Source organism: Piliocolobus tephrosceles, chromosome 4 (genome assembly GCF_002776525.5).
Source record: "Piliocolobus tephrosceles isolate RC106 chromosome 4, ASM277652v3, whole genome shotgun sequence".
NCBI classification, from domain to species: domain Eukaryota; kingdom Metazoa; phylum Chordata; class Mammalia; order Primates; family Cercopithecidae; genus Piliocolobus; species Piliocolobus tephrosceles.
This window is the reverse complement of record NC_045437.1, coordinates 118,563,712-118,591,470: the sequence shown is the minus strand read 5'-3', so window position 1 is coordinate 118,591,470 and position 27,759 is coordinate 118,563,712. Positions and strand designations below refer to the sequence as shown.

At 38.4% G+C, this 27,759-nt stretch overlaps 1 protein-coding gene across 6 annotated transcripts in view; it reads right to left on the bottom strand.

Moving 5' to 3' along the window:
- The window catches only part of FBXW11 (F-box and WD repeat domain containing 11), a 141,151-nt gene that overhangs the window by 75,128 nt on the left and 38,264 nt on the right, over positions 1-27,759 (bottom strand). The window contains exon 1 of one of the 6 annotated variants that reach the window (XM_023218933.1): positions 17,473-17,568. The exons of the other annotated variants lie outside the window; for them this stretch is intronic. Coding sequence (XP_023074701.1) covers positions 17,473-17,523 — 51 coding nt within the window. The 5' untranslated portion in view covers positions 17,524-17,568. Of the gene's footprint in view, positions 1-17,472; positions 17,569-27,759 lie in introns of those variants that run through there. 6 annotated transcript variants of the gene reach the window in all.

Here is a 27,759-nt window from a genome sequence, read left to right as displayed (position 1 = left end):
TCACTTGATCCCAGGAGTGGAGGCTGCAGTGAGCTGAGATCGTGCCACTGCACTCCAACCTGGGCTACAGAGCAAGACCCTGTCTCAAAAAAAAAAAAAAAAGAAAGAAAAGAAAACTGTAAAGAATCTTTAGTATGGCTAGTGTTAGTACATGTATTTTTCAGTGATGTTTGCAAGGCGTGTCATCCCTCAGTGTCATCCTTGGAGTTGAGTGTCATCCTCGGGGATCAGTTTCAGGATACACACCCTCCTCCCGCTATGGATATCAAAATCGACTGGTGATCAAATTCCTTATATAAAGTGACACAGTATTCGCATGTAACCTAAGCACATCCTCTCATATACTTTAAATCTCTAGACTACTTATAATTCTAAAAAAAAGTAAAAGCTATGTAAATAGTTGTTCTACTGTATTTTTATTTGTATTATTTTTTACTGTTATATTGTTATTTTTATTGGTTTTTCTCTCAAATATTTTCAGACCTAGGTTGATTGAATCTGTGGAATGCGGAGGGCCCACTGTAATTCTAAAACTACTTGATATGCATTCTGGGATTGAGCAAGTGAGTAAATACATTGGGGAAAACAGGAATCAGGTTTCTCACTGTTAGAGAAGAGAGTACTAAATATGAAAAGGGTTTCCTTCTGGAAGGCTAGAATGAGACCTGTGAGACTAGACTAGAATTGGATATATCAGTATGGACTCACAGTGTCTAACACATAGAACAAGGAGGGAAGTATTTTTATATAGACAGAAAAGTAGACATATATCTCCTAACACAGTTGGCTGAGAGGGCCTAGAAGCAATGACATTCCAGTAGCACTAAGCACACTTGCCACCCAGATCTAATACCATTCCTCAGTGAAAGGAAACAAGGCTCTTTGGAGAAATGGCTGCTTCCAAGGCTGAGTGTGGGAAAATACAAGATAAGCCTGGAACATGTTGCAACAGAAAGTAAGGAACTACTTAAACAATCATGAAAACAGATCAAAAGGATACAGACACGCCGGGTGTGGTGGCTCACGCCTGTAATCCAGCACTTTGGGAGGCCAAGGCAGGCGAATCAAGAGGTCAGGAGTTCGAGACCAGCCTGACCATCATAGTGAAACCCCGTCTCTACTAAAAATACAAAAATTAGCCAGGTGTGGTAGCACATGCCTGTAATCCCAACTACTTAAAAGGCTGAGGCAGGAGAATCCCTTGAACCTGGAAGGCAGAGGCTGCAGTGAGCCAAGATTGTGCCACTGCACTCTAGCCTGGCAACAGAGTGAGACTCTGTCTCAAAAAATAAAATAAAGTAAAATAAAATAAAATAGAATAGAAAAGAATAAAATAAAATAAAATAACATAGGATACAGACGCTGACCTGAAAGGGCACCCATTGCCTAAACTTTAAACACTCTGACCATCAAAATAAATAATGATAATAAAAGATTATAATAACCTACTGAATAAAACAGGAAAGCATAGGTGTATACTGATAGAATAAATGAAAACCTGAAATTCTGATGAAAACAGGATATTTACGGAGTTTCAAAGTACCTTCCCACCTAATGCATAATTACAAAGGGAAAAAGAATAACTTCACAATGAAGAAGGCCTAACAGACATTTCCTTACTCAAGTGATCAAAGTGATCACCATTCTGAATGAGAGAAATCAAGATTATGTACTACCTGACAGGATGCAATGAGAATACAGCAATCGCTTTTATGATATTCTTACAAACTAAATAAACCATAAGGAAACAAAGGAAAAACCTAAACTGACAAGACTATAAAACAGCTGGTCTGTAATCTTCAGAAGGGTCAAGGTCATGAAAGTCCCATAAAGACCAAATAACTCTTCCAGACTGAAAAAAACTAAAGAAGTGTGACAACTAAAGGCAATGCATCATTCTGAACTGGGTAGCTCTGCTATAAAGGAAATTATCAGGACTACTGATGAAACTTAAATAAGGGCTGAGAATTAGTTGGCAGTAATCTGTCAGTGCTAATTTACTGATTTGATTCTTGCATTATGACTATGTAGAACATCCTCCTTTGTAGGAAATATACAGGAAAATATTACAGCATGAGAGAAGCATTCAGTCAGCTTTACTTTCAAATTGAGAAACAAAAGTTCTGTGTATTATACTAGTAACTCTTTTATAACCTTGAGACTATCTCAAAATAAATAAAAAGCAATATTTCAATGGCTTATTTACATTAATTATTACCTAACACTTCAAACTATGGGCTCATATCCCCAGGAATAAAAGTGCTAAAAATCCTTTGTGACTTTTTTACCATCACATTTTAATCACATGATCTTAATAAACGAATATTCTCAAACTAGCACTGACTGACACTATAGGTGCATGTGTCTTTCCCAAGCCATTGTTACTACTACTCAACAACAAGGGGTTCATCTGGCCAGGAGTGGTGGCTACTGACTGTAATCCTAACACTTCGGGAGGCCAAAGCAGGCAGATCACTTGAGCCCGGGAGTTTAAGACCGGCCTGGGCAACATAGTGAAACCCCGTCTCCACAAAAAATCCAGAAACACTAGCCAGGCGTGGTGGCACACACCTGTAGTCCAGTTGCTCAGAAGGTAGGACGATCACCTGAGTTTGAGGCTGCAGTGGGCAGTGATCGCACCACTGCACTCCAGCCTAGGTGACAGAGTAAGGCCCTATCTCAAAAATTAATTAATTGATTAAATTTTTTAAAATAAGGGGTTCATCCATCTATCTCTTTTCTGTGAACTCTACCAGATGCCCTGGACAATGTTTCTTTTGACAGTCTTTTTCTTTCAAATTATGTGACAGTTTCTTCCTATCTACCATCACAGCTACCATTATTTTAACCCTCAATTTTTCATTTCTTATTGTCTTAAAGATGAAGGATTTAACATCTGTCTTTTACTCCAAATTAAGTAACTAAGATGCATCCTATAATGTAAAGATTTTACAGGGGTGCCAATAAGTGACTCTTGGTTTTCTAAGGAGAGGAACCTTCTTTTTATTAAGGTAGACAGTATTCATATGCAATCTGTCTACAACTGGCAGCTTGTTATCTACATGTAACATAAGGAATGGGACATAGTTAAGTAATTTGTGAGTAACTCCATTCTAAGTGAATGATCTGAATTTTGAACTCTAGTCACAGCAGCCAGGCAACTCAATGGAAGGCATGGGCAGGCTGTTGGTAGGTGTTTGGATGTCTCTTGACATCCTTTTCTTGGCCAAGCATAGGAACAGATCTTTCTTCTTTTTTATTTTTTTAGGCAGAGTCTTGCTCTTGTCACCAGGCTGGAGTGCAGTGGTACGATCTTGGCTCACTGCAATCTCCGCCTCCCAGGTTCAAGCGATTCTTCTGCCTCAGCCTCCCGAGTAGCTGGGATTATAAGTGCCCGCCACCACGTCCAGCTAATTTTTAGTAGAGACGGGGTTTCACCAAGTTGGACAGGATGGTCTTGATCTCCTGACCTCATGATCCGCCCACCTTGGCCTCCCAAAGTGCTGCAAGTACAGGCGTGAGCCACCGGGCATGGCCTAGATCTTGTTTTAGCAGGTCATGCCTTAGCTGACTCAACATGTATTCAAACTGCTCAGGGGAAAGAGCTGCCACTTGTAAAGAGGTTTGAATTTAGAACATGCTACTAAATCATACAGAGTAACAGGCTTGTTAAAGCTTTTCAAAATAAAAATGCTCAATCTTAGTGAAGGCAGAATGAGATATAAACACTCTGGAAAACAATTTGACAAGATATATATGATGTATCTTCTGGAAATACATCCTAGTTAATTCAAAATGAAGCCAAAGATTTATGCACAAATATGGTGATTAGCTTTTTAGATAATTAAGAATAAAGATTCTAAGCACCCAAAGAAATGACAAGTTATGGAGAGTTCATAAAACATATAAGACAATTTCAAATTATGCTATAAGAAATTATAGGAATATATTAATATAATCATTCTGTTAAGCATACAAAGCATAAAAAATAAAATTATACATATATTTCTATGATATAATATATAAATTATTTACATAAAATTTTAGTTACATATATAATTATATACATAATAATCCCAACTATGTAAAACATATGCATAGATTTAAAACTAAAAGAAAACAGGCCAAAAATATTAAGAATGACACTCCATAAACTGTGGTTTCTCATTTTTCTTTCCACTTTTATCCCAATGGTCTACAATAAATAGTATTAATTGTATAATCAAAAGAGAACTTTTTAAAGCAAAACAAAATACAGGCTAGTCTTCAAATCAAAATCAATTTTTTTTCAAGATAATCTTTCAACTCACAGGAATACTTACATTCACAGAATTCAAAGAAAGAAGTCCAAAGCAGTCCTGACTATGACAGCAACTAATATTATGCCATATGATCCTAAACAAGCTTAGAAATAGCCTTTCCTTCACATTCCAGTTTATTATGCTTATTCTTCATTCAACAAATAATTATTGAGCACCCACTACCTGCTGGGACTATTTTAGAAACGGATGTATTTCCCAAGCAGGGAAAAAGAAGACATGACCCATTTTCTCACAGAACTTGGATTCTGGTGGGGAAAAGACAGCAGACAGGAGGAAAACAAACAAACATGGAATATAATTTCATACAGTGCTAAGCGCTATGAAGAAAAAAAATAAAGCAAGGTAAAATAACAGAGTGGAAAGCAGGAAGCTATTTTAGATTGGGTGGTCAGAGAAGGTCTCTCTGAAGAGGAGATATTTGATCATGCAAGCTACTGGTATAACATAAATAGCATTCCTATTACGTAATTGCCCTGGGATTTAGAAAAGTCTATTTACAACTTAAAATATAAAAATCATCCCTATGAAAATAGTTTCTATCTGAAAAGGCAGTAAGGTATAACAGAACTAGAAAGACTAGGTTTGAATCCTGGATCCACCACATAAAAGGTAGATACCCCTGTGTAGGTCACAAGCTCTCTCTCCCTCAGTTCAGTTTCCTCACGTATAAAACAGACAGAATAGTGCCTAGCTTATAAAGTTTATAAAGTGCCTATTTATAAAGTGAAGAAAGATAATATACGGGAAAGAGCTTAGTAACATGTCTAGGCATGTAGTACTCATTAACTGTAAGTTCCCTACACACTTACAGTTCTTCCACAAATTGAGCACTATATACTAATGGTTCTCTGTGAAGCACTCACTATTTCACCACTGCAAGTGGTGATCTTCCAACCATACCAAGGCTCCAAAGTCCAAATCACTGCTGACTAAATTCTTGTTAGATATTGATGCTATAAATGATACTGGCTTGACAAGATTAATATTATTTTTACTAACCTCATACTCACCTTTTCTTTCATTTCATCATGAACTGTTTCCATTTTGAATCCCTAACTCCGAAGTGTGGCCTCTTCCCAATCTGTTTGTGATGGTTAACTTTATGTGTCAACTTGGCTAGACTAGGTTACATGGTCAGTTCTTTGGTCAAATACTAATCTATTAGCAGATATTGGTGTAAGGGTATTGTTAGGTATGATTAACATTTGCAATCAGTAGACTTTGAGTCTATTACCCTCCACAATGTAGGTAAGGCTCATCCAGTCAATTGAAGGCCTAAGAGAAAAGACTGAAGTTTCCCAGAGAAGGATACATTTTGCCTCCAGACTGCAACAGGGAAATCTTGCCTGAGCTTCCAGCCTAATGGCCTGTCTCACAAAATTCAATCTTGCCAACCCCCATGGTCATGTGAATCAGTTTCCTAAAATACCTGTCTACTATTGATTATGTTTCTCTGGAGAACCCTGACATGCTGATCGATCTTAGAGTTGGTCTCCCTGCTTCCACCTCTTCCTTCTATGTCTACACAGCAGGTACAGCGATCCCGTCAAGATGTTCAACGACCCCTCTGGTAAAAATTCTCCAATGACTTCCCATCTCATGCAGAATAAGAGCCAAAGTCTAGGAAACTCTAGAAGCCCCACAGAATTTCTATGACCTTCCTCCTTCCCTTCCTGATTTCATCTCCTACTTTCTCCCTCATTCCACACTCCAGCCAGACATTAGCCTTCTGGCTATTATAACATGTCACAAACGTTCCTACCTCTGGGGCTTGTTGTACACTTGCTGTTTCCTCTACCTGGGATTATTTTCCTCTAGATAACTGCACAGCTTGCTCCCTCATTTCCTTCAAGTCTCTGCTCAAATGGCTTTTACTCTTTGCTCTATTTAACACTGAAGCCCTTCCCAAATCTTGGGGTGATCTATTCCCCTTTTTCTCCACAGAACGTACTACCATCTAACATACTGTGTATTTTATTTAATTTTTTTTTAATTTTTTTTTTTTTATACAGAGTCTCACTCTGTCGCTCAGGCTGGATGGAGTGCAGTGGCACAATCTCGACTCACTACAACCTCCACCTCCCGGGTTCAAGCAATTCTACTGCCTCAGCGTCCCCAGTAGATGGGATTGCAGGCACCTGCCACCACGCCCAGCTAATTTTTGTATTTTTAGTAGAGACAGGGTTCATCATGTTGGCCAGGTTGGTCTTGAACTCCTGCCCTCAAGTGATCCGCCTGCCTTGGCCTCCCAAGGTGCTGGGATTACAGGCGTGAGCCACTGCACCTGGCCATTTTACTCATTTTCTTTCACCACTAAAATGTAGGTTCTGAGACAGTAAGGCTTTTTGTCTGTTTTGTGCACTCCTCTATTACCAGGCCCTATGCCTAACACATAGTAAGAACACCATAAGTCATTTGTTGCTTAAAGAAAAACAAAAGAGTGAAGAGTGATTTTTAATTTATTCTTTGTGTTTTCCTATATTTCCCAGTTTTCTACATTGGGCATTTATTTCTATTATAATCATATATTGCTGATATTAAAAACTAGAATAATGTTTTTGCTAGAAGTTTAAAAGGCTTAAAGTCCAGGGCCAGGCGTGATGGCCCACGCCTGTAATCTCAGGATTTTGCAAGGCCAAAGCGGGCAGATCACTTGAGCTCAGGAGTTCAAGACCAGCCTGGGCAACATAGGGAGGCCCCATCTCAATTATTTAAAAAAAAAAAAAAAAAAAAAAAACAAGGTCTACTTCCTTTGACTCAGAATTTTTTTCAATGAATAAGATAATCTAAGGTATGAAGCATGAATATACACTAAAGTTTAATGACCTTAATGTTCATTAGTAAGAGACTGATTAAATTATTGTATACCCAGACAATGAAGTTGAAGTTATTAAAAATGTACCAGCCTGGGCAACACAGGGAAATGCCATCTCTACAAAAAATTTAAAAATTAGCCAGGAGTGGCTGGTGTGTGTCTGTGGTCCCAGCGACTTGGGAGGCTGAGGTGAAAGGATTACTTGGGCCTGAGAGGTCGAGGCTGCAGTGAGCCATGTTCACACCCCTGCACTCTAGCTTGGGCAACAGAACGAGACCCCACCTCAAAAAAATAAAAATGTAGGCTGGGAATGGTGACTCACACCTGTAATCCTAGCACTCTGGGAGGCTGAGGCAGGCAGATCACGGGGTCAGGAGTTCAAGACCAGCCTCGCCAATGTAGTGAAACCCCATCTCTACTAAAAATACAAAAAAATTGCTGGGCGTAGTGGCACCTGCCTGTAATCCCAGCTACTAGGGAGGCTGAGGCAGGAGAATCGCTTGAACCCAGGAGGCAGAGGTTGCAGTGAGCCAAGATCACGCCACTGCACTCCAGCCTGGGCAACAGAGCGAGACTCCATCTCAAAAAAAAAAAAAAAAAAATTGGGTTATAATTCAGTGTATGGAGTATAAACCTATATAAAAAAAGTATAGACAGATCAATAGATAGATTGATTGATCGATAGAGGATATCTATATAGAAACAAAATGACAGAAAACAAAGAACAGATACTATAGTGAAATGAGATTATGATTGACTGATTAATTTCTTCTTCATACTTGTCCTCTCTCTAAAATCTCTGCCATTAAAAAAAAAGTGTTACTAGCCAGGCATGGTGGCTCACACCTATAATCCCAGCACTTCAGGAGGTCGAGGCAGGAATATCACTTGAGCCCAGGAGTTCGAGACCAGCCTGGGCAACATAGGAAGATCCCATTTCTATTTAATTAAAAAACAACAACAACAACAAAAACCAAAAAAAAGTTACTTTCATAAGCTGAATGAACAGTAAATATAAACCAACAGAAATAAACAAAGCAAGCACTCTTACAAACAACATAATAAATGGCTGTAGTATCAGGTACATGACATCAGTTTTGTTCAAAAATTAAAAAGACGTTTTTTAACATGTTCTGAATTCCATTTACCCATGTCCCTCTCCTCAAATTATACTGTGAAACCTTAATCTATCATACATATTGTTTTGGAAACCATAAAGTATAACTGTTAGTAAAACAAGGTATAGTTTACATTTTCCCATAGCACAGGCTCTCTTCCACAGAGAATGTGATTTCTTAGTGCTAATACTATATGCCAGGCATTGTGGTATCATTAAAACTTTCTCTAAAATATTAATTTATTTGCTGCTTTTCTGCTGCTTCAAATTCTCAGATCACCAAGTCATCCTCACTGTTTTCACAAAATATGACATAGAAATTTCAATGCATAGGAATAATGTTTGGCACTAAATTTTCAAAGTCTGTATCATCTTTAAGATACTTTCAAACTAGTACAACATATAAAAGACAGCGTGATACATTGTGGATGATGAGCTTACAAAGGTTGATAGCTGATGATAATAACAGGAAGGTGAAGAAGAATAAAAGCTTGAACAAGGCTTCGGAGACTGCACATCACTGGACACACGAAGTGAAACATGCGCATATGATATCAAATCAATGAGAAAACACTAGATCTGCAAATAGTATGCAGACAACTGATAGGTCATTCAGAAAGAATGTGCATCCCTAATTCACAGCATACAGCAAAATAAATTACAGAGAAAATGAAAGATTGAAAAACATAATGCTACAAACCACTAGAAGAATATTATAAGAAACGAACAAGTATAGCCACACAAAAAGTAAACATATTTTTTCAAAACTTTCATCATGGCCAAAACCATTATTAAAAAACTGAAAGGCAAACGTCAAACTGGCAGAAGTATTTGCAATAAATAACAGTTAATATATTTAATATATAAAGAGTTCTTACAGATTTTTTAAATAAGGCCATCAATAGAAAAATGGAAAAAAGAACACGAAGAGGTTAACTCATATAACAACAATAGAAATGGCCAATGAATATTTGTATGTATACATATATTCCATCCCATTAGCAATTAAGTGTACATTATAACAAGATATCATTTTTGCATTTTCATCCATCAAAATGTCAACAAAGTACAAAATTAAAATATTCAGTGTCATCTAGAGTATATGAAAAGGGAATCTCTGATGGGCTGCTTTTAAGAGTATAATTTGACCCATCTTCTCCAAAGTACAAGTTAGCAACCTAAATGTGCACACAGTCTTACCTAAGAAAATAATCATAGAAGTATACAAAGACTTAATCACAATGATGCTTAACTCCACACGGCTTAAAATGTCTCAAAATTGGAAGCAGTCTTAACATGGAAGGGAAGTTTTCTTAAAATCATTAATATATTTATTAAATGGAATATTATACAATGATTTTAAATGATAGAAAATCTTAATTCATCATGTTACTATTTGTCAGTTTTTATTTATTGGTCTAACTTTGAACAAGTATGTTATTTTTAGTAATACTTTTAAAGTACACCTTAAACATTTTTAGATATTCAGGGGTTATGGTAATGCTTGGAATATAAACGGGTCTATCTTCCATGAAAGCAATTTAGCCATACCTATCAAAATAAAGCACTGTTCACTTTAAGATAAATCACTGAGCTGTATACACTTAAGATTTCTGAACTTTTCTATATACACTTTATACTTCAAAAATGAAAAAAAAAAAAAACTACCTGTACTCTTGCCTCCACCCCCAAAATCTAGGGATGATAAAAGTACCATCGATGAAAGAGTTAGACTTTACTAATCTGGGGACATGTCTATAATATAATGTTAAACAAATAAAGCAACTAAGTGACACTGTATTGCAGTTTTTCTAGGGTGAGCCCATTTTCTCTATTCAAAAAAAAAAAATGGCCGGTGCGGTGGCTCACGCCTGTAATCCCAGCACTTTGGGAGGCTGAGAAAGGCAGATCACCTGAGGTCAGGAGTTTCAGACCAGCCTGACCAACACGGCGAAATCCTGTCTCCACTTAAAATACAAAAAATTAGCCAGGCGTGGTGGCGCGCGCCTGTGCTCCCAGCTACTCAGGAGGTTGAGGCAGGAGGATCGCTTGAACCTGGGAGGCAGAGGCTGCAGTGAGCCCAGATCATGCCACTGCACTCTAGCCTAGGTAACAGAGTGAGACTCTGTCTTAAATAAATAAATAAATAAATAAATTTTAAAACAAACTTTTTTTTAAATGAGGGAATCCCCATAGTTGTCAGACTGCATATCCTCCTATGAACAAAGAGAACAAATATACAATGATAGACAATGAAATGTTAACATTCGTTTCTTAGCGGGGAGGAAGGGATTGGAAGGGAGAGATTACCAAACTTTTCTGTATATAATTTAGTTAAGTCATAATAAAATACTGATATTCCTTGACCAAGCAATTACACTCCTAGGAATTTATTCCACAGACAAAATCAAACAAGCCTAAAGATACATACGCAATGAAATTACTGAAGTGCCTATAATACCCCTCCCCCCCACAAAAAAAACACCACCAACTGTAGTCTAAAGGCCCTTCAAATGGAAAACTAGACACTGGGCTCAATGGCTCACACCTGTAATCCCATCACTTTTGGGAGGCTGAATTGGGAGGATCACTTGAGCTCAGAACTTTGAGACCAACCTGGGCAATATATCAAGACCCTGTCTGTACAAAAAACTGAAAAATTATCTGGGCATGGTGGCACATGCCTGTGGTCCCAGCTATTTAGTAGGCTGAAGTGGGAGGGATCACTTGAGCTTGAGAGGTCAAGGTTGCAGAGAACCATGATCCTGCCACTGCACTCCAGCCTGGGCAACAGAGCAAGACCCTATCTCAGAAAAAAAAAAAAAAAAGAGAGAAAACTGGCTATTTTTTTGAAAATAAAAAAATGCTAAAGCCCTATGATGTAGAGTTCTATTTGGCTTTATATGCTGATATGGAAAGATGGTCAATATATGTTAATTTTAAGATAATATGTATAATATGATTGTATTTATATTTTTAAAGCTTCAGTCTAAAAGGATAATGGGAAACCAATAAGTGATACTTTGGGGAGTGAGACCTGGGGTAAAAGGAAACTTTATATATCTTGTTATTAATATAACCTTTATTTAAAAAGGTTATATTTTATTTATTTATTTATTTTTTTTGAGATGGAGTTTTGCTCTGTCACCCAGGCTGGAGTATAGTGGCTTGACCTCAGTTTACTGCAACCTCTGCCTCCTGGGTTCAAGTGATCCTCCTACCTCAGCCTCCTGAGTAGCTGAAATGTCACCATACCTTGCTAATTTTTGTATGTTTAGTAGAGACGGGGTTTCACCATGTTAGCCAGGCTGGTCTCAAACTCCTGACCTCAGGTGATCCATTTTCCTTGGCCTCTCAATGCGCTGGGATTACAGGTGTGAACCATCACGCCTGGCCTTTATTTTTAATTTCTTGAAGATTGTTTAAAATTTTTTAAATGCTAGCATGAAACGGTGGTTTGTAAAACTTTGAGGCATTTTAGATTTGCTTTTAAAATGCCCCAGAAAAAAACAAAATTGAAGAAATGTTTAAGATTAGCATAATTTTGAAAATTGTTCAAGGTTAAGTTGAATAATTCTCTTATTTTTGTGTGTTTAGCTATTTCTATAAGGAGAAAATTTTTTAAATGAAATCTTCCTAAGAGCCCCATTAAGTAGAACAGATAAATCCGGAGCCATCCTAAGTGAGATCGAAGTAGGAGGCGCACTATGCTAGCCCTCCTTTATCCCTCTAGAGACTCCAAAGTCAAGCTGGGGTTCCACAGGGCATTAAAAATACCACTGTTAAAATCAGCAGCAGCAGAATAACACAGAGAACTGCACAATTTGATGGATTCCTCCCTACCAAATAGACAGGAGGAAGTAAGGCCCTAAAATAGCAACAAATGTTCTCTCTGGGTGGTAGGTGCTCAGGCTACCAATGGACTTTTTCTTCTTTTTCAAACTCTATTTTGTAAATTTTCTTATAAAGAGGAAAGATGCGTTTTTTACCACATATACATATACACACACACGTGTACATATACACGTGTATATATACACACGTGTGTGTGTGTGTATATATACATATACATATATATATATATTTTTTTTTTTTTTGGGACGGGATCTCCCTCTGTCACCCAGACTGGAGTGCAGTGGCATGATCTCAGCTTACTGCAACCTCCACCTCCTGGGTTCAAGCAACTCTCCTGCCTCAGCCTCCCAAGTAGCTAGGATTACAGGCGCCCACTATCATGCCTGGCTAATTTTTGTATTTTTAGTAGAGATGGGATTTCACCATGTTGGCCAGGCTGGTCTCAATCTCCTGACCTCAAGTGATCCGCCCACCTCTGCCTCCCAAAGTGCTGGGATTATATGTGTGAGCCACCGCGCCCAGCCTATTTATGTATTTTTTAGAGCAAACCCGTGGCCCGCAGGCCCCCAGGCCGGCTTTGAATGAGGCCCAACACAAATTCGTAAACTTTCTTAAAATATGAGACTTTTTTTCTTTTGCAATTTTTTTAAGCTCATCAGCTATCATTAGTGTTAGTGTATTTTATGTGTAGCCCAAGAGAATTCTTCTTCTTCCAGTGTGGTCCAGGGAAGCCAAAAGATTGGACACCCCTGTTTTAGAGACAAGGATCTTGCTCTGTCACCCAAGCGGCAGTGCAGTGATGTGATCATAGCTCACTGTAACCTCCAACTCCTGGGCTCAAGGGATTCCCCAACCTCAGCTCCCGGAGTAGCTAGGACTACAGGTGCATGCCACCATGTCCACCTAATTTTTTATTTTGTTTTGTAGAAACAAAATACAAAAATAAAATGTTTCATAGGGCCTTGCTATGTTGCAAAGGCTGGTCTCAAACTCCTGGCCTCAAGCAATCCTCCCACCTGGGCCTCACAAAGCACTGGGATTATAGGGGTAAGCCACTATGCTCAGCCAAAAATGTAGGTTTTAGTGTTTATAAAATACTACAGATTCTACCACTGAGCAAACCAAAAGGTTCACATTATCAGACCCAGGGTGCTACAGGATAATTAGGATAATCAACAAGAAATGACAAATCCCTAAGGCTCATTAGAAAACAGACAAGAGGCAATGAGTTCAAACAGCTATGTCTGACCTAAGACAGACCGACCCTGAACAAAAGCTGCCTTATCATATGCATGGTTTTTCAGCTAATCCTTACCTACCCCTGCAATCTAAGACTGTAAGACTGAAATTCCTTCTTAAATAGAGAACCAGGAGCAAGTAAATTAAAAAAAAAAAAATTGATTTCATCCCCCACAAGAGTAAGAATCAGTAAGAGGTGGCAATTATGTTTCTCTACCTCATAAAAACCCTATATGATTTTTAAAGATGAGGACACTGGGGTTCAGGAAAATAAAGTAACTTGCCCAGGATCACAGAGTCATTAAGTAGTAAGAACAGGACAAAAATAGAGGTTTGTCTGCACCAAAGCCAGGGTTCTTTCTACCAAGCTACCTCCCTCCTCTAAAAAATATCCTCTTATATCAAAAGCTGTGATAAGTTCTGTGGCATTCTCAGACCACTGTGGCTCACTACACTTATTAAAAGTAAAAAAAGAAACAAGAAAGGCAGCTGTCAAGAAGTTGCATTACTTACTGCCCAGCACTATATGCACTAGAGCTTGGAAGGAGGCACTCAAACTCAATTCACATGATCCTCACTGTCATTCCAAGTAATCAGTCCTACTCCAGCAAAAGGCTTATCACTAACACTATCCCCCAGCTGAGGCTGCAAATGACATTCCCAAGACAACTTGCCAGTCTATTACATCACCGGTATGTTGGCTTTAAATTTCTAACTCCAAAAATTAAGGGCAATTTGTTTCAACCTAAAAATGGCAGTTGCAAGTTAAAATGGCAGTTGTCACTACAGACTGGAGACTAGAGCACTGACTTTGCAGTCATCCAGATTATGTTCATAACCCAGTTCTGCCACTTAAATAAACGCGTAACCTTAGGCAGCTCAATTCACCTCTACAATTTCATATACAAAATTGGCAAGATAGATAACCTTTTCATAAAAGATCAAATGAGATAATCCAATTCCTAGAGTCCAACACATAGAAAAAACGTGGAAAATAAATGATACATACTATTATTAACATTGGTATGATTCTCATGCCATAGGAATCTGGGCAAATCTATAATCCACATAGTCTGAATTCCTGATTATTTGCTATAACAATCAACTGGTTGAATCAGGACATCTGAGGCAAATGAAATACTGACTCAGTTCAGCTTGTTTCAGAGATATCCAATAGAGGCCCTGGCACATACCGATTGCTTAGTAAATATTTATGGAATTAAGTTTGCAGAAAGTCCACTCAGGAATCTCACTAGCTGTAAGATTCAGGAGAGCTCATTTTGGCAAAAAGAATGGCATTTTTTTTTTTTCCTATGGAATGTGGCAGGTTTTTCTTTTCTTATTTTCAAATAAATAATATTAATAACTAAACAAACCATATACCAGGTATCAATAGTGAGGTTTCTACAAATAAAACTAACATGGAAAACTACAAAAGCAGCATTCCAGAGTAGAGAAAAGAAAACCAGTTTGGGAATCAGGCAAGTATGTGATTCATATGCCAGTAACTTTACAGTTATGTAAACATTATCTTGGGCCAAATAGTCACCTCAGACTCAGTTTCCGTATCAGAAAATTGGAGATAAGAACACCTACCTCACAGGGTTGTCATAAAGCTAATATATGTGAAGCACCATGTAACAGTTGGTAATGAGTGAATTTTAAGTCTCTGGTATCTATTTTCCCTTCTCAACGATGGCAGAAACTGGAGTAGGTAAATTATGCCTAAGGCAAGTACTATCTTCCCTCCTGCTTTTTCAAAAGGTATAATAAAATTCAGTCATATAGACAGGTCAATGGGTTCAAGTTGCAACTATCAGTGGGTCCACTGTAACAATTTTAAGGGGAACTCTTTTATGGAACTTGAGAGACCAGGAAAGAACTAGGCTCTGTTCTCTCCAGCTAGCCTAACTATTCCTTCTCTTCTCAGGCCTGCTTAATACGAGGTTGCTAAGAGGTGTGCAAAGGAAGAGTCATCTTGGCAATAAACCAAAGATGTAGCATATAAGCAACAGGACTTCTTTGAGAGCCCAAGCCCAAATTAAGATACGAAATTTTAACACTGTTTGGAGACTGGAGGTAAAGGGGAGAAATGCTGGCATTAAAGTAATACTTAAATGAGTAGAGAGGAAGGAAGTCTTCCAGGCTCATTAATATTAATACGTTTACTTTCCATTCACTTGTGGAACAAAACAGAGTAATGATTTGCTAATGCCAATCAGTTGAGTACTTGGTTCATTTTACTGTGCTGCATACCCTCAATTATATACTAGCAAAAATTAAACCTAAGTAAACAAAATACTTTACACATCTCTAAAGACAATTATTGCTCCACTCACTGAAATAAGACCCAATCAAGGCAAAAAAAAAAAATCTTTTTTTTTTTCTCTTAAGTGAGTTTCACTAAGAAAGATGAGTCAAGGAACTTTTAACAAATTTGTATTTCCATTTTCAACAAGGTAGGAACCCGTACTTCCTCCCACTCACCCCACCTCCAGAGAACTCACAATACTGATACTAAAATATATTGAATGATGCCTTCCATTGGCCAATTACTTTTAACTGAATGCAATAAAAAAAATCTGTACTTCAAGACCTCACTAACAACTACAGTTTTTCCCCTTCTTAAATTTCCAGTTCTGCAAAAAACTGGGTCAGCCTACTAAAAAGCAACTGTAACATGCCTTTTGATCCAGAAAAATGGAGACAAAAATGTACACCTATTATAATAATGCAAATATCCATTATATAGCATCAAGGAGAGCACATGCAATAATGGCTGCCATTCCAAGAACATTTTTGTTAAAATTACATCGCATGCACAGAAGCTGCTTTTCCAAAAGTAAACATATATTCATTACACTTTGAGCTTCATTGAAGCACCCTGTTCTTGCAAGGTAAGACTTGTAACCCACTTTTATATACAGAATCTAAAGACAACTGGGCCTTATATTGAACTCGCTCTCCAGTTAAAGGTATTAGTGAAGTTCCAGTACCGTTTTCCAAAGAAAGCAATTTGAATCAATAACCACACCAGTGCTACTCTGAATGTTTGCCAATAAGTAAATAAAATGCCTGACCCCAATATGAAGAACATTTTCCTCCTTCCTGGCTCCCCAGCTCCATTTAAAAATTGTAAACATGAATAGAAAGATAACCTTGAAAACAGTGAAGTCATCCATGCCATCAATAATATCCCTCTAACTCAATGCCTAATTTTACAGTTTTCCTAAAACAGGACAGTCTCAACCGGATGCCAGGAATTTAATATGGCTTTTTAAAGATATATCAAACTGTCTGGAATATGCAGTGATGAAAACTGAATATTGCTACTGAAACCATACTTAATTAAACACATGCTTGCTCTAAACAGAGCTTCACAAATAAAGCTATAATGTTTTCTTCCTTGGCTCTCTTAGAAGTCACCCCAACAAGAGAGGGTCACCAGCTGCACTCCTGCTAACAGTTCTATCCTCAGCAACCCTTTCCCATCCACCCCCCAAAAAGTTATACTTTTATCTGTGGAATTCTCTGCCGGCCTCGGCCTGGAAAACTGGGTGGACCCTGAGGACAGGTGTCAGATCTGGCCTTTGGGAGGTGGCCCAAACTGACAAATTATTGGCAGCATAAAGCTATGATCTTTATAAACTTCAATTTGAGGCTTTACGCCAGTAGTGATTCCCTCCCCGCTCCTTTTTTGAAGAGGGGAGAGAAAGCAAGCCAAAAGGATGAGTTTCAAAATAGAAAAATCACCACTTTAATTACGAAACCCTCCCAACTCAACAAAGAACTGTTAAAGGTAGCCAAATGGAAAATGTCAGGAGTTTTTTTTTTGGCACATGCACAACTATTAAACATGAGAATTACAACCTCAAGGTGAGGGGGAAAGAGTAAAAAGCAGGAGCAGAAAAGGGGAGGACAGGGCCCAGCCAAAGACCCGTTTGCTCAGAAGGGCCCCTCTTGGTACTAACTCCTCCATGTGGGGCACCCAGGCTAGAGGAAAGCAGAGGGTTACACAGAACATTTAGCAGACTTAACATTGGATTAAACACACTACTGCAAGTTTTAACAAATGTTCATGGCATACGTAAAAACACATTTACAACAAGAAAGAAGAAAGGCACCTGGAGACATCTGACACTGGGCATGCTCTGCAGGCAACTCAGTGCGCACATGCTCTCTACCAGGTTGGCGCAGCCTAGCCACAAAGACCTTGGCACAGAACACTGCAGGATGACAAAAAGGAAGGAAGAGAAGAAGCAGTTAGAGGCCGCAACAAATCACTCCTTCACACAGGCAACTTGAATGTTAGTTGGGGCAGGGGGTGCACCCTTGGCAATTTGGAGGTTAGGGATGGTCCCAGACAACTTACTGAAACCTTGGGGGAGGGCCCACTTGATGTTCTATGGAAAGGAGGTTTCTGCTGCCAACCACTAATTTTTCAGGATACAGTGAATAGAATCAAGAGGGAGAGAGAGAATGTTTAAACAAAAACCCACCAAAGGGAACTGTGAAAGTCTGAGTGCAAAACAAGACTAGTGGTGAGATTGTTGACTATAATTTCATCAATGCCACAGTTTCTGGTCCATGTCATATAACCATAATTGTCATCATTGTTTAAGGACCTACTATTTGCCCAGCACTTTACATTTGTTCTCTAATCCTCATATCATTGTAAGGAAATGGAGGCTCAGAGGTTAAGTGATTGGCAAAAGGACACATAGCAAAGGAGGGGAAAGCCAGAATTTCAAACTCTGGTTTGTCTGCTACCAAAACCCACACTCTTTCCACAAGACTATGATGCTGCTATTGTGAAAACTTAAATCACCCCAACTTTTATCATGTGAGTAAAGTTTTGCACCTCCCTAAGGTAAAATCACAGGAGACCTAAAGAATAAGGCAAAAAGAACAAGAAAGATGGGTGACAGACTGATAGATAAAGGCAATAAAAGAGGTGATTTTAAATGCATCTGATTTTCAGTGTCAACACATTTCCATCTTCCCAAAGGAAAAACATTGGAATGTCACGATTTTCATTTTAGACTTTGTTTACAAAGTTCGTCTGACATGACTAAGAATTAAAAAGCTTATTTCATTTACTTCTTCCCATCCTCTTTTAAAAGCTTGCTGATTTTAAAGAAATTAAGAAAAAAAGTAAAATATAAAAATGAACACATGTATTATGGCTACTACTTAATAACCATTAGACCATAATGTAAACTTAATAACCATTAGACCATACTGTTCAATCATTCAGATCTAAAGTCAATTAATTTACTATGGCAAAATCAATACTCATGTAAAAAAAAACTAAAGGTGAGTGTTTGGGTTCAACCAAAACATCCCAGAAGTCTTGGACCCAAACTCATAAACTTGTTTGTTCTAGCTATAAATAGAATAGCCAAACACCCTCATTTGCCTGAGACAGTCCTGGATGACACTTATTGTCCCCTCGTAACTTTCACTCTCAAAAGTGCTCTGGTTTAGTGGATAAATTCTGTGATCACCCAACTGCAATATGGACAAAGATAGCTTTGCTTGACATCAGAGAGACCTGGGTTCCTATCTAGTATCTGCCACTTACTAGTTCTACATTTCACCTATAATACAAGGAATATTGAGATTACTCAGAAGAGGTATTTAAAGAATATAAAACAGAGGAACCAAATGGAATTTAAAAATTGAGCAGTTTTCTGGTAGCAATGAAAATGACACACTTCAAGGTGTGCCTTTATTCCAAAGCCAATACAGTGGCAATATATCATTGAAACTCCAGGTACACCAATTTTGTTGCCTCAACACTTTCATATCAGAGTGCCAACCACAGAAGATGCTGAATAAATGTTTGCATAAAATAATGAAAGTCGTTGCCATTTATCAAGCTTCTATTATGTGCTAGACAGCTGAAATAGTTAACTCTCACAATAACCCTGTAAAATAGGTATTATTCCATTTTACGATGAGGAAGCTGATGATCAGGAAAGAGATATCAAGCAGAGTCCCATGGAATTTTTTTTCAATTAAGAAAAAATTTTTTTAATTTTATTAAAAAGGAAAAGAGAGCCTAATTTGTTAAAACAATGACATAGACCAGGAACAGTGGCTCACACATATAATCCTAGCACTTTGGGAAGCCAAGGCAGTCAAATCACTTGAAGTCAGGAGTTGAAGACCAGCCTGGCCAACATGGTGAAACCCCATCTCTACTAAAAACACAATTATTAGCCAGGCGTGGTGGCACATACCTGTAATCCCAGCTACTCGGGGGGCTGAGGCAAAAGAATTGCTTGAACCTAGGAGTCAGAGGTTGCAGTGAGCCAAGATCATGCCACTGCACTCCAGCCTGAGTGACCCAGTGAGACTGCCTTTAAAAAAAAAAAAAAAAAAAAAAAAGGAAAGAAAAAAACCCCCAGCAACTTGTCAAAGGTGCAGGGGAATAAGGGCTAACTGATGGTAGAATCAGGACTAGTAAATTAAACCTGGCAAGCTGATTTTCTTCCACTACAACAAACACTCTCTATCCAGAGATAGTCTCATCCATGTTTAATAAAAGAATATTTACATCAGCATACATCACAAGTGGATAGGCAAAGAAGAGAGTTTAAGGACTACACCTAGCCAAGTAAGGTGGCTCACGCCTATAGCCCCAGCACTTCAGGAGGCCAAAGTAGTGGGATTACTTAAGCCCAGGAGTTCGAGACCAGCCTGGGCAACATGGTGAAACCCCACCTTTACAAATAATACAAAAATTAGCCAGGCATGGTGGCACGCACCCATAGTACCAGCTGCTCAGAAGGCTGAGGTGGGAGGATTGCTTAAGCCTGGAAGGTGGAGGTTGCAGTGAGCCAAGATCGCAGCACTATACTCCAGCCTGGGCAACAGAGTGAGACCCTGTCTCAATAACAACAACAACAAAAGGATTACATCTGGATTCAGCAACTCATATCAAATTAACACAAAAGCTCGTATGTAAATCAATTTTTACTTATTCAGTAAAAAGTCAGCTTCCTTCTGCAAGGGTTAATAGTATTTGCCTCAAAGGGTAAAAACCACAAAAGCATAAGGTATTGATTAGATTCTGCTAATAACTTGGAATCTAAAACTTTTTAAAAGGCAATTTTTCACATTCAGTAAATCAAAAAAATTAGATTGTGAGAACAGGAAGGCATTTTAAAGACTATTTAGTCTAACCTCCCACCGCTGATTTTAGATTAGAGGTGAAGAAATTAAATCCAAATTAGAAAAATAATGATATTATCAAGGCTTTTTAACCATTTAATGATTTAATCAATACTCATAAAAATGTGGGAAACAATCAACATAAAGAACATTTTTGGTGAACTTGATTTTAAAATATTAGCCATTTATTAGAAGTCTGACATTTCAAAGCTTTTTGAAGCTTGTTATTTAACTTGTATATTCAGAAAAAGATTTTTAAAAGACCCTCTAAGAATCAGATTTCCAAGATTTTCTCTTCATAATATCTATGGTAGATACTGTAAGATATAAAGAATGACACCAGTGTTTCTTGAGTATTTATTAGATGCCAACATCGTGCTAAATACATTATAAAGGATATCTCATCTTATTTTCACCATAATCCTACACAATAGACATTACTTTCCCCTTCAGAAGAGGAAACACAGGCTCAGAGACAAAGTAATTTACTTATCCAAAATCGCATAGTGCTGGGTTGGTGCTAAGATTTCAACCCAGGTCTGAGGCAAGAGTACTTTTCACTGAGACAGCTCAGTCCTAGGCAGCACCCAAGCTGGTGTGTGATGCAATTGCCAATATCTACTAATCAGAAGTCTCAACTCTCAGATCATCTCAGAACTGGTAACTTCCAGTTTTAAGATGAGTGTTATTTTCCATTTGGTAAGAGCACAGACAGTGGTTAAAAGGTATTACAACTGCTTACTTTCACACTCAACAATTACTATGAAGCTAAGTGACCAGCCACATTGCTCAAAAATCGTCTGTACTCAACAGAAAATGCTATTCTAGGAAATACACCCACCTTTTAGTAAGAAAGTCTGTACCTGCTAGCCAAAACAAGGTAGGTTCCTCTTAGGTCTTAGATCTAATAGATCAGGAGGGCATTGATCCTATTTGAAAATAATGGAGAAAAATAAAAGTTCCACATTCATCAACCTAACAGCATTAAAATACAGCTAGGACCACAACAGTAATTGATTCTTTTTTTCTTTTAAGATAGAGTCTCGCTCTGCTGCCCAGGCTGGAGTGCGGTGGCATGATCTTGGCTCACTGAAACCTCCATCTCCCAGGTTCAAGCGATTCTCCTGCCTCAGCCTCCCGAGTAGCTGGGATTACAGGCACCTGCCACCATGCCCAGCTAGTTTTTGTATTTTTAGTAGAGACGACAGGGTTTCGCCATGTTGGCCAGGCTGGTCTTGAACTCCTGACCTCAGGTGATCTGCCTGCCTTGGTCTCCCAAAGTGCTGGCATTACAGGCATGAGCTCCTGGCTGTGATTCTTGAAGCTTCAATTTTTTAATTTAGGGACATGGCTGGAAACCCATGTTGATCATTCGAGAATAACTATTATCGATGATTGCTTAACCGAATAATGAAAAGATTTCTTCATATTAGCTAAATTCACAGTACAGACGACTGTCCTTTTTTTTTTACGTGAACAGTGTCCTTTCGTATTGCTAAAATATGTCTGAAGAATACCCCTGATACCATGGGTATTTACCAATTTTAACAAACACTTATTGACCTGCTTACTAAGCCAACAACAATACACACTAAGCCTCTTTCCTCTTAAGACTTTAGCCTTGAGCTCAAGAGAAACAACCCAGGAGGATCATAGTGGGGACACTTAACAGAAGACTTTGGAGGGTCAAAAACTGCCAAGATACATTTGTTATAATTTCGTATTTAGCTACTTGTAATGATCAATAGTCTAATTTAGGGCTGTTCACAGAGAACAGGAAATGATTCATAATGGGTTGTGATATTAATAGCTAATACCTAATTAGATTGTATATTTATAGGTTCTATAGCTGAAAAAAATAACATTAGCCAGGGAAGCTGACAGTGTTTATTACTTTTGCCATATCCACTGTATAATAAAAAAAACCTAAATCAAAGCCATTATGCTGAGAAATACTATAAGTCATTAAAGACAAAAAGAATAATCTCTTTTGGCATTTTTCAAAAGCAAAAAGTTTATTAAAAGAGGTAGGAGAAAAATGTCCTAGGCTCTCTTCCTATTGCCATAGGAACCACAAATCAAAAGGAAAAAGTGGTTGCAGGCACCTTGTATTCTGATTGGCTCACTTGAAGAACTCACAAAAGCTAACTTCGGTCTGTTTTTAGATGAGATTGTTTTGAATCTCCTGCCCTGATTCCTTCTCAAAGAAGCAATTATTTTAAAAGTTCTCCAAAGTGGTATTTTATGTTAATCATCTCTCTAATGTTATAACCTCTGATTTAGAATCTGCCTTATTACAGGTTTTCTATAACTCCCCCCCACCAATCTTTTTATTTAATCCACTTCCCACAGAATCATTACCAGCTTCTTCTCACTCCTGTCATCATGATTGAAGTAACCAAGTTGAGTGGCTTAAATACACTGTTCCATTAAGCAAAAAACTTATCTCAACTTATATCTATCTGCACATAGTAAAGCAATTAAGACATTCTCTTTAACCTCCATGAGCTCACAGGAGGGAATCTTAAACTTACAATGTAAATACACATACACATACACACACACACACACACACACATATATATACATACACACACAAATATGAACTTAACCCACCCAAAGGAAGAGGATGCCTGAACTAATTCATAAAGGGTAAGTCGGAAGCAGCCAGGGGAAAAAGAGAGATAAAGTCATTCCAGGAAGAATACACAGCATAAGCAAACTCAAAGAGGTAAAAAATGAAACATCCTATGCAAGTATCTGCAATTAATTTAGCATTAAAATACTTAAGTGTGAGATGAGAAAGACTTAATTAGAGAGATAGGGAGGGGCAAAACAGAGGTCTCTCTTATACCATTCTATCAAACTTGGGACTTCATCCTGTAGAACAACAGGTCTTAAACTCTGTGCTACAGCCCACCAGCAGTTGGCCCAATACTTCTCAGCTATGTCATCCAATTTTACATCAATGTGTATGACTTTTTTTCCTGCAACTCAGCACATACACAGTTTGTACAATGTCAGAGAGGAACAGAAGCAGATTGCGCAACACAGAGATGGAGGTGGACAGGGGATGGGAGTTTTTAGACTAAGAGGTAAGGAGTGAAGCACAACATCAAGCCAAAGCCAAGCCAAATCAAGCCAGCATCAAAGAAAGATCCCATGTTTTCTAGAACATGTGGAGAATATTTGCCACAAATGATAAAAGTCTGCTCAACAATAACCCAATGATAAAGAGTGTAAGCAGATAGTACAAAAACCAAGGATATTATGGATTTTGTTAAAGACCAGAAAGAGTGTTTTGAATGTGTTAAATTCCTTTAAGTGAGACATCCAAAATTTTAATATTCAAATCACTGCTACAGACAACGATGAGAGCTATTAAACTGTTTTAAGCAAAGGAATGACCCCTGGCAGCTGCAGCCAAGCATGATTTGCAGAGAAGGAAGAAGGGTAAGTCTCTTAGAGAACCTACAAGATAGCAGCTCATTTCTGTTTTACAACCAATGCAATTTCTTTCAGATGGGCACAACGAGTAGACACAAGGTCCAGCACTTACCAACTTTCATACTCAGTCTAGGTCCTTTCCCTGCCCACCACAAAACTTCCACCAGGCCCTACTGATAGGATATCAAACAAAGAGTGCCATGATAATGATGAAGAAGAGAAATAAAAGATCCATTTCATGGTAACCATTTGGCAGTAATGCCTTTTCCACTGGGAATCCTGAAGAATCAGACAGTACGTGGGCTCAAGGGGAGATACATAACTCCAGCTCTCTAAATCTAGATTTGACAGCTAGAGTCCCCATTCAGTTCTGCTGAAGACTGCCAAATAAACTAAGCATTAAAGTTAATCCAACTTAGGAATTATCCTATTGTGTCTCATCTCTCAGCCTGTTGCTTTTCAAGAAGCAGCAGTGTTTGTAATTAAAATAAAGCCACAAAGCATTCAGAAGAGTCTTCTAAAATTCAGAACCTAGGCTTCCACTGTTAATGTCTGATGCCAACCTAAAAGAAATAGCACTCTCACCAACATAAATGCATTGTTTTCAAAACCAAGAATCACAATGTAGCAATCAGGTTGTAAAATAAAAGTTATCTCACAGTTTAAAGGCATTTTCTATAACCTTTTATAGAACTGAATATTGGCCCATTACCTTAATGAGCAAAATATTTTCTTTTCCTTATAATGGCATTTTATTGTAACAGATTTTGATAGCAAACATGTGACATGTAACCAAAAAAATTTACATTTTAATTCTTAGCAATTGTATTCTAGAATTATATTCTTGTCATAATATTATACCACAAGGTATATTTAGGCTGGGATATATGTTAAGGGAAGAAAAGGGGATGTAGAGAAGTAGGTAGAGAGGGGAGAAAAAAATAAGGAGGAGAAGAATGAGGAAAACCACAATGTACTATCTACCAAGTTTTTAGAGATTGAAGAACAGCCCAAAAGTCTCAAACTCAGTGGCCAAACTTCGCTTAAGCACTACTATAATTTTTTTTAATTAATGTCCAAACAATTTTCATCTTGAATTATTCTAAGATATTAGAACCCGGCCAGGCAAGGTGGCTCATGCCTTTAATCCCAGCACTGCGGGAGGCCAAAGCAGGGGATTACTTGATGTCAGGAGTTTGAGACCAGCCGGGCCAACATGGTGAAAGTCTGTCTCTACCAAAATTACAAAAAATTAGCCGGGCATGGTGGCACGCATCTATGGTCCCAGCTACTCAGGAGGCTGAGGCACAAGAATTGCTTGAACCCAGGAGGCAGAGGTTGCAGGGAGCCAAGATTGTGCCACTGTACTCCAGCCTGGGCAACAGAGTGAGACTTGTCTCAAAGAAAAAAAAAAAAGATATCAGAACCCAAAAGCATTAAAACTAAAATGGATCTTCACTGTAATCTCTCTGGTAGACAGATGAAGGGAAATGTTCTCTCAAATTTTTATTCATCCATATTTTCCGATTTTTCTCCAGTGACCACCTAGTACTCACATTAATACCTTAATACTACCTTGTGTGATTTTAAGTGATGCTTTATTTTGTTTAATTATAAACAGTAACTTGACTATTTTTTTAATGGGGCAGTTCACAACATATTCATGTGGTTTGGCTCTGTGTCCTCACCCAAATCATATCTCGAATTGTAATCCCCACATGTCAGGGGAGGGGCCTGGTAGGACGTGATTGAATCATGGGGGTAGACGTCCCCCTTGCTGTTCTCGTGATAGTGCGTTCTCACGGAATCTCATTGTTTGAACGTGTGTGAAACTTCCCCCTTCTTGCTCGCTCTCCTGCATCGGAGTGGTAACACATGCTTATTTCCCCTTTGCCTTCAGCCACGATTTTAAGTTTCCTAAGGCCTCCCAATCATGCTTCCCGTTAAGCCTGCAGAACTGTAAGTCAATTAAACTTCTTTTCTTTGTGAATTACCCAGTCTCAGATAGTTCTTTACAGCAGTATGAGAACGGACCAATACACAATTTAAATAAAAACATATTCTTTTACCAGGAATTAATTTTGAGTCCATCTTAAACACCTACAGTTTAAAAAGTGTTTAAATGCTAAGTGCTAGAAAAATATTTCACCTAGTGGCCCTTGGAAACAGCAGTGAACATCAAAATCATAACGGTTTATTCCTGAGGAAATCCAAAGGAAAAAAAAATCATCCTTGTCCACTTTACAACCACCACCCATGACTCAAAAATGTCACCAGGTTTTTCAGAGCTCTTACAGAAGCTGGAGGAGGAAAGAATTAGATGTTTGAGGTGGGAAGTGGAATCTCTATTCTAAGCAGCATGACAGAGAACAGGATGTAACAAAATAATCTATTTCCGGCATAGCCACATGGATGCTCAGTTGTACTAGGACCAATTTGAGGTTCAGTTGCCAAGGGGGAATAGAGTCCCCCAGCAAGCTCAAGGTTAAATCAGTCTGAACCCAATCCCAATGAGATTTCTCCAAGAGTCATAAATCCTGAGCCCGGAGATAATTTAACACCTAAGTACATCTGGGCCTTCGTTGGTTAGCAGCTGTGGTCCAACTAGGAAAGTTGTTCAGGACTAGGGCGAGACCTCTCGACCCTAAGTTTAACCTTTTTCAATAAAAATGTTAAATAACATTAACAAAGAAGGATATATTGGGAGGGGGTACAAAGTGAGTACCCCATGGCTATACTGTACTCATAAACTCTCATACCACCTCTGGCCAAACAAGCAGCTGAGTTTTACAGATGAGAAAAACTAAGGACCAGAGACATCAAATCACTTGCCAGAGGTCAAGAATGGCAGAACTGCATTCTGTCTGACTCCAAAATCCCTGCTTTCTTCCCTGATCTATATTGCCCGTCACTTCCTTTGCCTGACATTAAACTCCGTAGAGCAGCAAGTTTCCATGATTTATTTTCAAATTTTATCTGCCTGTCACTCATCTGTATTGCTGATGGGAGTGGAATTGTGTAATTAATAAATCTCCGGTGTGCAACTCCGCAATACATAGTCAAGACTTGAAACTCATGCACATCATTTGACTCAGCAATTTCACATGTAAGAAATTGTATCAAGGAGAAAAAAATAAAGAAATGTACAAAAATATAGCCAAGAAGATGTCATTCACATCACTGTTCATAATAGCAAAAGGAAAATGTCAACCAAAGGGACTGGTTCCACAAATTAGGGATTACCCATAAGACAAAATACTGTGTTTCCGCCAAACAGAAATCATGCTGTAGAAATATATGTATACACACTAAAGGAAGTTTAATATGTAGAAAGAAAGTTACAATAAATGGAAAGAGTTCAAGAAACACTAAGTGAATGAAGGCAACAAACCAGGACTTATATTATGATCCCATGTTCATTTAATAAATATATATATAGGCCGGGCATGGTGGCTCATGCCTGTAATCCCAGCACTTTGGGAGGCCGAGGAGGGCAGATCACCTGAGGTTGGGAGTTTGAGACCAGCCTGACCAACATGCAGAAACTCCGTCTCTACTAAAAATACAAAATTAGCCTGGTGTGGTGGTGTGTGCCTGAGTCCCAGCTACTTGGGAGGCTGAGGCAGGAAAGTCGCTTGAACCTGGGAGGTGGAGTTTGCAGTGAGCCAAGATCACGCCACCGCACTCTAGCCTGGGCAACAAGAGCAAGACTCTGTCTCAAAAAAAATAGATAGATAGATAGATAGATAGATAGATAGATAGATAGATAGATAGATAGATAGATA